At 44.3% G+C, this 11,650-nt stretch overlaps 1 protein-coding gene across 2 annotated transcripts in view; it reads left to right on the top strand.

Annotated features, from left to right (window-relative positions):
- Gle1 (GLE1 RNA export mediator) overlaps positions 1-11,650 on the top strand; it is a 34,631-nt gene that overhangs the window by 1,387 nt on the left and 21,594 nt on the right. The window contains exons 2-3 of one of the 2 annotated variants that reach the window (XM_010627315.2): positions 3,975-4,196; positions 8,704-8,814. In XM_010627315.2, coding sequence (XP_010625617.1) covers positions 3,975-4,196; positions 8,704-8,814 — 333 coding nt within the window. The remainder of the gene's footprint in view (positions 1-3,974; positions 4,197-8,703; positions 8,815-11,650) is intronic. The other variant, XM_010627316.2, reaches the window with a different exon arrangement.

The following is an 11,650-nucleotide window of genomic DNA, read 5'->3' on the forward strand; positions in this document are numbered from 1 at the left end:
CGAACTCACAGTGATCCTCCTGCCTCAGCCTCCCAGTGCTGGGATTACTGGTGTATGCCACCACTCCCGGCTTCTAATATGCTTTCAAAATCTGTCATTAGCCAGATGTGGTGATGCATGCCTGTAATCCCAGTACTAGGAGGCTGAGACAGGAGGATTTCCGTGAATTCAAGGCCAGCCTGTACTACATAGTGAGATCCTGTCTCAAAAAAAAAACAAAAAAAAAACCTTACTGTGTTTTCTCCTATGTCTACTTGCTTGCCATGGTTGAATATTTGTTTATTATACATTTGCTATGTATGTGTGGTGCTGGTTAGTGTCTCTTAACCGCGGTGCTAGTGACACTTGGGATTGATCTGGGTAAGACTCTGGAGTAGTGTGAGACAGCTGTCCTGAGCATTGCAAGGTGCTTAGCAGTGTCCTGACCTCTTCCCACATAGGCCGGTATCAGACTCCCTGGTGTCGCCCTCAGAATGTCTCCAGATAATGCCAGATGTCCTGCAGGGGAGATTAGGCCTGCTTGAGAGCCACTGAGCCAGATAAAATAATGGCAGTTGTTGAGTATTTACTATGAGCCAGGTATGATTCTACATCCTTTAACATGATTGTTCACTTAATGCACCACTGTTTTTGTTTTTTGGTACCAGGGATGGAACTTGGGTCCTTATACTTGTGAGGCAGGCAGCGGAACCACTGAGCTAAATCCCCAGCCCTCACTTAATGCACCTTGAGACCGTGATGTTAAGTGGATCTGACACACAAGCTTAAATATCACATGATTTCTCTGAGAAACACAAAACAAATAAATTAAAGAGCAAAAGAGCGGCTGGGGATGTGGCTTAGGGGCACAGCACCTGCTTGGCGAGCACGAGGCTCTGAGTTCAATTCCCAGTACAAAAAAAAAAAAAGGCAAAATAAAAGGTACTGGGAAACAGGGAGATAGGTCTTTTGCAAAAGGGAAGAAGACCAAGAGATGGAGGGAGGAGCGAGGGGCAAGGGGATGAAAAAAGAAGACATGTTATGTGCATGTTCCAGCTCCCCACAGTGAATGTACTGCAAATATGTACTAATAAAATTTTCTAAGATCACTGTTCATTTAATCCTTCCCACATCTTTTTTTTTTCTTTTTTTGGTATTGGGTATTGAGCTCAGGACCTTGTGCTTGTGAGGCAGGTGGCAGAACCACTGAGCTAGATCTCCGGCCCCTCCCAGCACTTTTTGAAGCAGATCTTTGCTGGTTTGAGCAGTGATGAGGCTGAGGTCCCAGACCGCAGATAACTTGTCTGTGGTTATCGGCGGAGATGTGGGATTCACAGGAAGTCAGGGCTGAGGCCACCAGCCAGGCATGGGATTCAGACCAGGAAAGATAGGGCCAGCAACACAGAGCTGTATTTTCTGGCATCCCAGCTGAAACTTTTTTTCTTTTTTCAAAATTTGCTGTAATGCTTTGCATTTAAATAGTATAAGCTATGGTTTAAAGCAGTGTGTACCAAACACACAGAAGTAAGAGTAAGCCGGTGTAGTTGAGTAAGTTGTCCACACACAACCTGGAGAGTGTTTAGGTCTCAGTTCATTTTATAGTCTTGTATTTTGAATTCCTTTTATTTGAGCCGTTGGCGTTTTTTTTTTTTTTTTTAGCTCCTGGTACCAGGAATCAAACTCAGGACCTTGTGCTTGCCAGGCAGGTGCGGAGCCACTGAGCTAAATCCTCTGCCCTCCATGCCTTTTTAAAAATGTGCATCTTGGTATAGCAACACAGTGTGTAATAGCTAAAACTTGGAAACAGCCTATTTGCCCATCAATTGGAAACTGGATAAAGAAGATGTGGTTTTTCTATAAAATGGAATATTGCTCAGCCATAAAGACTGAGAAAATAGTTTCATTCATAGGAAAATGGATACATATTGAAGATATACTCCTAAGTGAAATAAATAAGGCACACGTATAAATACTGAATAGTTTCTCTGGTGTGAATAATCTGCAATAATACAGAAGATCCTAATAGGATTACTGATATTTAGAAATGGGAAGAAAGGAGCTAAAGGTGTAGGGAAGGTGGGATGGGTAGGGGAAGGGTAATAAGGGAAAAGAAAATAATGTGAGAGAATGAAAAGATGGAAATAAAGTGGTTGTAGATGGGGAGGGGAAGAGGGGGTGAAGGGAGGGCAGAGGTAAGGAGAAAAAATAAGAATCAAGACTTGTCATGTAGAGGTACAAGATCCCAACAATGAATGTAACTGTACTGTATCCCTAAAATGTACCAATAAACTCAATTAAAGCTGAAAAAAAAAATGTACATCTTGGGCCGGGGATTTAGCTCAGTGATTCTGCTGCCTGCCTCACAAGGACAAGGACCGGAGTTCGATCCCTGCTACCAAAAAACAACAAAAAACAAATGTGCATCTTATTTATATTTGTGAAATTTGGAGCTGGGTGTGATAGCACATCCCCCTAATCCAAGCTACTCTGGAGGCTGATGCTGGAGGGTTGTGAATTTGAAGTAAGGGATGGCAACATAATGACTCCATCATAAAAACAAACAAGACTTGGGTCAGGGATTTAGTTCAGTGGCAGTACTCCTGTCTCCTAAGCACAAGGTCCTGAGATTGATTCCCCATTACAAGAAAAAAAAAAAAAAAACTTAAAAAAAAAGGGCCGGGGATTTAGTTCAGTGGTATTACCACCTGCCTGCCAAGTGCAAGGTCCCAAATTCAATCCCCAGTACCAAAAAATAAAAATAAATGAATTTTTAAAGAACAAACTACATAAGCCAGGCATGGTGGCACACACCTGTAATCCCAGCACCCAGAGGTTGAGGCTGGAGGAGCACCCTGAGTTCAAGGCCACACAGTTGAGACTGTGTCTCAAGAAACTAAAAAAAAAAAAAAAAATTAGAGTCTGACCAAGAACTCTGACATTTTAGAAATAGATAAAAATGTATGAATATTAAAGTAATGTTTCCTTTTCAAAAAAGAAAAAAATATGTCCTTACATAGGAGTCAGTAGGAGTTTGTGTAGCTTGTGGATCGGTCCTAGCGCCTCACACATGCTAATCAATTATTCTGTCCTTGAGCTACACCCCGGCCTCAACCAGTACAGTGAAGTGACTAATGTTCCACTGTGTGGAAGACACCTTACTTCAGAATTCTTCACACGTTCTGTTCTGTTTTAATGATTTATATCGCTTTCCAAATTACAGCCCAGGTTGTTCTCAAATTCGCGGTGATTGTCCTGCCTCAGCCACCGAGTGCTGGGATTGCCACCATGCCCGGGATCAGAATAGCTTTAATGACAATCTTCATTTGTTGCTCCTTTGCTTACTTGCTTGCTTTCCTTCTTTTTTTTTTTTAAGTACCAGGAACCAAACTCAAGACCTTGCACTTGCAAAGCAGGCAGCTGCACCACTGAGCTAAATCCCTGGCCCACTCCTTCAAAAATTTTTTTGTAGTTTTGAATCCAGGCCCTCGTACATGTTAGGCAAGCCATCTCCTACTGTGCTACATTCCCCAGCCTATTTATTTATTAGGAGCTCATTTTTTATTTTAAAAAGTTGTCTTGCTATGTCACCAACTTGCCCCGGCTGAGCTTGAACTTGAAATCCTCCTGCCTCAGCCTCCCAGAGTACTAGAATTACACCTGTGCCCTGCCATGCCCAGCTGTCTTTCATTTTGAGACAGGGTCTCCCTGAATTGCCCAGGCTGGCCTTGCTTCAGTTTTGATCTTTCTTTCACTGAGATTACAGGTATGCACCACCAGTCCTGCCAAATTGTTCCATTTTTGTAGTTGGAGTTGTTTAGTTGGCTTTTCTTTAGGACGAAGGCCTAGATCATTATCACAGAACCTCTGTCCTTCCTGTCCATCTCTGACCATCAGTACAGTCACTTTGGGCCTTTGGAGATGTTCAGTGAGGCACATGGTGCATTACGCTTATGTCTTGGACGTGCAAGTTAGGCTTAGCTCTCTTTTCTCCGTAGGATGTTCTAGAAGAATGCCTGTCTCCTCCCAAGCTGTCCTCTTACTCTGGATGGGTGGTGGATCACATCCTACCCTACACACAGGAGAACCCCGCTCCCTCCGAGACATCCTCCTCCTCAGGATCGACTTCTACCCTAGACCAGCCCTTGCTTGTCCCCAGGTCTCCGCTTCAGAGCGCTGCCTTTACTCCAGCGTCCCCCACAGCCCCAGATGGAGCCAAGGTAAAACTGGATTTGCTTAGTGTGAAACATGGTGGCTGCAGAGTTGAAGTGTTTAATATAACAGTGACCTCTGGGGGACTAGTGATTGTTTCTCGTTACAGCTGTGTGTGTGTAGGGATAGTGTTTACTACATCAGCTGATGTTCTCTGTGAAGACATGGGGAAAACCTCCATTACTGGTATCAAGAACAGTAACCAGTTTCATGAGGAACTAGATTGGTTTTTCTCAGGAATATTGCATGTTGTTTAACTCTTGGCTGCTAAAAGGCTTACAGTAAAATTCATGTTTGCTCTTAAATTTACCTCTCTTACTGGTTTTAGTGGTTTAACCTGTAATCCCGGATATTCAGATGGCTGAGGTAGGAGGATTGTAAGATTGAAGCCACCTTGAGCAATTTTTATACCAACTAAACCTTATAGACCAAAGGAAAAAAATGAACCTTGACCAGCCGGGCGTAGTGGCGCACGCCTGTAATCCCAGCACTCGGCTGAGGCAAGGGGATTGCTGTGAATTCAAGACCAGCCTGGGCTACATAGTGAATTCCAGGTCAGTCTCATCTATATAGCGAGACCCTGTCTCAAAAAAAAAAAAAAGAACCTTGACCTAAAGCTTCTTTTGTTTAGTTTTTTTTTGTTTTGTTTTGTTTTTTGTTTTTAAGTACCGGGGATTGAACTCAGGACCTTGCACTTGCGAGGCAGGCACAGTGCCACTGAGCTAAATCCCTGGCCCATAGTTTGGTATGTGTTTGTTTGTTTTGGTACCGGGGATTGAACTTGGGTCCTTGCACTTGCAAGGCAGGGGGTGAAACCACTGAGCTAAATCCTAGCCCTACTGTTTGGTTTTTTTGAGACAAGGTTTTGGTCTGTAGTTCAGGCTGGCCTTGAACTTACTATGTAGCCCAGGCTAGCTTTAAACTTGTAGCCATCCACCTGCCTCAGCCTCCTGAGTGCTGGGATTACAGGTGTGCACCACCATCCTAAATGTCATATATTATGTAACAATTACAAAATGATCAAGCACTTAAAGGTAAAACTGTAAGCCTACTAGAAATAAAATATAAAGCATTACATGTAAAAGGAAAAATTGATGTTAGACCTCATTAAAATGATAGTTTTTGTTCTGTGAAAGACCCTGTGAAGATGATAAAAACAGGTACAGTTTGTACTTTCATATTTATACCTAGAATATACTGTATAAAGAAGCTTTCAGAATTTTTAAGAAAGAGGGCAAATTATATGACCAAACATTTCATCTGCGACAGTATAAGATGATAAATAAGGGTTATGAAAGGGAGTTCAACATTAGCTTGTAGGGCAAGAAAATTAACCACAGTGAAATATTACACATCTTAAGAAGAGTTGAAATAAAAAAACAGCAACACTACCAAATGCAGGTAGGATATGGAGAATCTGGATCACACATACTTCTGGATTAAGATATCCAGGCCAGGCATGGTAGTGTACACCTATGATCCCAGCACTCAGGAAGCTGAGGTAGGAGGTTGCTGCTAGTTGAAGGCCAACTTGGGCTGCATACTGAGGTCAGGCCAGTCTGGAATACCTACCAAGACCCTGTCTGAATCCATATACCCCTGAGCAAAGTACGAAAACAAAGGACCAGGGATTTAGCTCCTGCCTCGCCACCTGCCTCACAACTGCAAGGTCCTGAATTCTATCTCCAGTACCCAAAAAAAGAAAAAGAAAAGATAACAGTTTGGCAGCTTTCTGAACATTCTCTTAACTCTGTCACCCAGCAATTGTATTTCTGAGTATTTACATCGGAGAAATCTAAACTTCCATTCTAGCAACAAGTTATAGACAAGTGTTCATAGCAGCTTTAGTTGTAATGTCCAAAAACTAAAACCAACTGAACATCATTCACAAGGCAAATGGTTAAACCTGCTGTTTTGAGTTAACCACATCATGAGATTATTACCAGCCATAAAAAGGAGTGAATTGTAAATATATGGAGCACTCTGGGTGGATTTCAAGGGCTGTTCCATCAGCTTTCTCATCACTGAGACACAGTGCCGGACACCCACAACTTAAAGAGAAGGGTTTACTTTGACTCAGGGTTTGGGGGGATTCAGTTCATGGCGAGCTGACTCCAGGGCAGAAACATCATAGTGGAAGAATGTGGCGGAGCAAAGCCGCCTAGCTCATGGTGTCCAGGAAGCAGAGCGGGGAATGGTACCACAGAGAGAGGGCCCAGGGGTCGCGTATGGTACCCAGAGTCACCTCCCTGACCTGTCAGACACAAAGTGCTTTACCAGCCCCCTCGGCAGCCGCTCCCCAAGCTAGTCAATTTGATGCAATTAAGCTCAACTACCACAAGGATACTACATTAAATTTAAGGGAAAAAAGTTAATCTCAGAAGTTTGTGCACTATATAGTGCCATTTGTTTGACATTCTTCAACCAACAACACTGGAGAGGGAGAGAACAGATTAAGGTTTATGGATCAGAGAGGAAGTGGCCTGGTCACAAAGGTGTATGGGCTGGGCTCTGTGGTGCATGTTTGCAGTCCCAGCTATTTGTGAGGCTGAGGCAGGAGGATTGCAAGTTCAAGGCCAGCATGAACAATTTACTGAGACTATCTCAAAATAAAATAAATACAAAGGGCCAAGAACATAGCTCAGTTGTAGAGCACTTGGCTGACATGCACAAGACCCTAGGTTCAGTTCCCCAGAACTGAAGAAAAAAAAAAGATACAGAACTCTTCCCTCACAACCAGACTCCCCCATACTACGTTTTGTTTTGCTTGTTTGTATTTTCAGTCCTGGGGATTGAACCCATGGCCTCAGCAAGCATTTGACCACTGAGTTACATCTCCATCTCTTTTTTATTTCATGACAAAACAAGGTCTTTTTTTTTAAATAGTATAAATTATTTTATTTATAGAAACTTGTTACAAAACAGAAAACAAGTTCTTGATATGTTACCAGGCTGTTCTTAAGCCTGGTGACTCTCCTGCCTCAGCCTCTCAAGTAGCTGAGATTATAGGTGTTACTATAGGATTATGCCTGGCAACAGTTTTGTATATTAAATGTGTTTATGTCTACACAAGTCTACATGTGATAAAATGCACAAAACTGACATAAGCACAAAATCTGTTGAAATCTGAATAAGCCCTCTGGATTGGACCAATGCTGATTTCTTCTTGGTTTTGATATTACTGTATATTTATGAAAGATGACGCTAGCCAGGCATGGTGGCAAACGCCTGTCATCCCAGCACTCAAGAGGCTGAGGCAGGAAGATCGCTGTGAGTTCGAGACCAGCCTGGGCTACATAGTGAGTTCCAGGTCAGTCTCAACTACGTAGTGGGGAAGACTGGGGAACCATACATAGGACTTATGTACACATTCTTGCGGCTTCCTGTGACTTATAATTATTTAAAAATGTGTTTGAAAAGTGTGTGTAATGAACTTCTCAGAGCCAGCAGTTGTCAGGCGGATCCTAATGCTTCCCCTCACAAGGCCTCAGTTTTTTTCATCTGAGTTCTATCTCCAGTACCAAAAAAAAAGAAAAAGAAAAGATCACAGTTTAGCAGTTTTCTGTGAAACTGAACATTCTAACTCTGTCACCCAGCAATTGTATTTCTGAGTATTTACACTCACTGAGGATTTACACTGGCACTAGACTCACTTGTTGGTCCTCTCGGTACAAAGTTCCATAATTCTTTCAATTTACATACATTCTTGGGCCAGGGATATAGCTCGGTGGCACAGTGCCTACCTGATAAGCACAGGACCTTGAGTTTGATTCCTGGTGCCAGGGAAAAAAAATTACATTCTTGAGTGATTTTACATACTTTTTTTTTTTTTTTTTTTTTTGGTACTGGGATCGAACTTGAGCCCTTGAGGCAGGCGGCGGAACGACTGAGCCAAATCCCAGGCCCTATATACATTCTTTTATCATTCAGGAATTCTTTGTGTTTCTCACACGCTCAGTTAAACTAGATTAAAGCAAACAAGAGTTAGGGGAGGAATTATTTCCCACAAGCAGAAATGGATATGGAGTGACTTAGATTTAGAAGGTTGGTGTTCTTGTTGCTACTTGGCATTATTTTTTATTTGATCCAGTGTGTTTCCACCCATGCCTCCATTCTTCCACTCTTGCTTTTGTCTTACAAAATCTGTGGCAAGTTGGTTTGTTGGGAGAGCACTTTGGTGTTGGGCTGGTTGTGTGCTTACCTCTCAGGCCAGGAGGGAGGTTCAGGGGTGTGGACAAGAGGACACTGACCAGACAAGAGGGGGACATTTCTCGGGCGGAACAGAATAGAGAGCAAGCAGGCCAGATCGAAAACAGCAGAAAACCACCCAAGCAACACACTCGGTTTAATAAAGAAAACAGAACAAGGTCACTGTCATGGGAAGTGGCCTGCTTCCAACCTAAGTTGCTTTGTTATTTGGTGGTGTTCACAGGTTGGATCTGATCTTTGTCTAGAGGAGATAGCACGGACTTTACCACGGTAAAATCCTAATTCTTTCCCCACCTGTCTTTCAAGGGCAAACAGGAGTCCCAGCACGCAGAATCGACGACGCTGCGGTCCTCACGGGGCATCAGTGTGGAAGGCTGCATCCGGATGTACGAACTGGCGCACAGAACGCGCGGGACCGTAAGTGAGCCGTGGCACATGGCAGGCCTGGTCAGAGGGAGCCACATTTCACTGGAGTCCCTAGAGCATAGGGATGCCTTCTGTGCTGGCCATGGTGTCCCACCCACCAGGACTCACTGGGGGTTGTACTGTAATGTAGAAGGCCCACGACTATAATCCCAACACCGTGGGAAGCTGAGGCAGGAGGATTGCAAGTTCGGACCCAGTCTGGGAAACTTAGTGACTTAATGAGACCCTGTCTCAAAATTTAAAAAGGGGCAAGGATACAGCTCAGTGTGAAGGCTCTGACTTCAATCCCTAGTACCACCACAAAAAAGAGTACAGGTCTAGGGCTGGGGATTTAGCTCAGAGGTTCTGTCGCCTGCCTTGCGAGCGCAAGGTCCCAAGTTCGATGCATACCCAGTACCAAAAAAAAACTAAACCAAACCAAAAGAAAAGAATAGAGATCTAGAGTGACCACGCTGAAGTCAAATCTGGTTTCACATATTGGCTTTTTTATTTCACATGTGTTTGAGAAAATTAGTTAGGCTTCCTGGCTTCCATTTTCTTCTCCAAAAATTGGAGATGCTCCAGGATTATCAGGCAAGGTTATAGTATAAAGATGGGACCTTAGCTGGGTGTGGTGGCACAGGCCTGTAATCCTAGCATTAGGGAGGCTGAGGCAAGGAGGATCATGAGTTAGAGGCCAGCCTGGTATATGTAGTGAGTTGCTGCTTTGAACTTGCAGCCGTCCTCCTGTCTCAGCCTCCACACCCCCAGGCTCTTTTTTCTTTTTGAGAGGGGATCTCACTACGTTGCCCAGGCTGGCCTCAAACTCCTCTGCTCAGTGATTCTCCTCCCTCAGCCTCCTCATTTTTTTTTATTTGTTTGTTTCATTATAAAGTTCCTTTTAGTTAAACAGATGTCAAATATTAGTAATAGTACAGAAGTGAGTGATCAGTTAACAACTGAAAATTAGAAGGAAAACGCCATTATTGTGTTATAAAACACAGAATTTAGCACAGCAAATTTAGAGAGTGAGGGTACAGACACAGGTGCTTTCATAAATCCACTGAACAGCCCAATACCGTGAGCCAGAGAAGCAGAGAAAAAGGAAAATGCCAGGATGGGGAGGGGCGGGGATCGAAGGCAGTGTGAAAGCCTTTTCTGCTGTGTCCCCTGAGGTGGTGTGGAAGTAAAAAGCGTCTATACTTTAAAAGTTTATAGGCCGGAGATTTAGCTCAGTGGTTCGGCGGCCTGCCTTGCAAGTGCAAGGACCCGAGTTCAATCCCCGGTAGCAAAAAAAAAAAAAAAAAAAAAGTTTATATAAATCGTAAGAATTGCAACTTTCATGAAAGTCAAAAGGAGATGTTCTGCGTAGGACAAAGATAAGCCTAAGCCATGTATCGGATCTGCACAAGGGCTCTGAAAGTCACGGATGAGAGAAACAAGTGAGGCTTCCTTCTACGGCCCAAGACTGGAAACTGCTCTTGTTACACAAAAGCTGGGACGACAGAGTTTTGGGCAGGAGGTTCGGTACTTCGGGCTGACACATTGTGTGCTTGCCGATATATGAAACAAACGCAGACGTTTGTGAAAGGTTGTGCAAAGCTGCTGTATTTACAGAAACGGCACAAAAGTGAATCCCACGGACGATGCACGTGCCTACTTCACTGACATCCAAGGACTGTTCTGACGCTGCAGAGCTGCGTGGGAGCGCAGCCCCCGTGGCAGCTGGTAACACCGCGTCACGGAAGCTACACCAGAAGGGCCGATACTGCCCAAGCAGAATGCTACTGTGACGGCTGAACCGGGTTTAAGGCCATTCAGGTTCACGCGAATCCTTCAGAGTTCCCATCTCTCTGTGTGTGATTATGCGGCCTTTTTCTAATTTGTGGTCTTAAACTTCCGTTTTACAAAATCCAAAAGGAAAATAAAGAAGAAATCATGCAAGAGAGTAATAGGAGTAACATACAAAGCTGTCACTAAGATGAGGGAAGCAGAGCCAACACAGGCTTGTGGAACTTGCTCGTTACCTGTTGGAACCAGCCCTGCCCTGGGCTGAGGTGACACAGACCGTTACTTCCAAGTAGATGGCGTGTGTTGCTCACGTGTCCTTCTCACCAGTGCGCTGGTGAGCGAGTCGGAACCGCTATGCCTGTCTGTGCCCGTACGCTGGCAGCACTTCCGCTACCTGCAGAGCTGTTGGTCTCCAGCGACTTAGTGAATGAAAGGAAGTAGAGACAGTTAAGGAGGAATAAAGGGAATGAGAAAATCTGTGCAGTTCGGCTCTTTTAATCAGCCAGCCAGCTCGTGCCAAGGGGTGGTTTCCACGGGCGAAGGTCCTGTGGAGTGGGAACGTGGTCACCAGTTAACTGGGTCTTTTTTTTTTTTTTTTGGCACCAGGGATTGAACTCAGGTCTTTGTGCTTGCAAGGCAGGTGGCAGAACCACTGAGCTAAATCCCCGGCCCACCAGTTAGCTGGGTTTTATCTGGGCTCACAGTAGGCAGCTGCTTGCTCTTCATCTTTGCCTTCACCATGTTGTAATCCTCAGAATCAAAATATTTTTGCCCTTTCTGCAAGCGTTTCCTTCAGGCTTCTGCCCCAGGAGGATACCTTGCTTTTAGTTTTGATTCTTCGGCTTTCTCTGGACTCCTCACTTTATCTTCCATTTCCTTCTGCTCTGAGGCCATCCTCTTCCTGTGCCCCAGCCACAGCCCCACTGCCTTGGAAGTGGCTGCTGCCTGCGACTCTACTGCCTCTGGTGCGCCCCCACCTGGCCAACCCGTTCTCCAGCCCCTGGAGCACTTCCTCTTCCCTTCAAAGGTCACAGCCCCTTTTTTTTTTTTTTTTTTT

This window comes from Fukomys damarensis, unplaced genomic scaffold (assembly GCF_012274545.1).
Source record: "Fukomys damarensis isolate Sample0158 unplaced genomic scaffold, DMR_v1.0_HiC HiC_scaffold_36, whole genome shotgun sequence".
Lineage (NCBI taxonomy): Eukaryota > Metazoa > Chordata > Mammalia > Rodentia > Bathyergidae > Fukomys > Fukomys damarensis.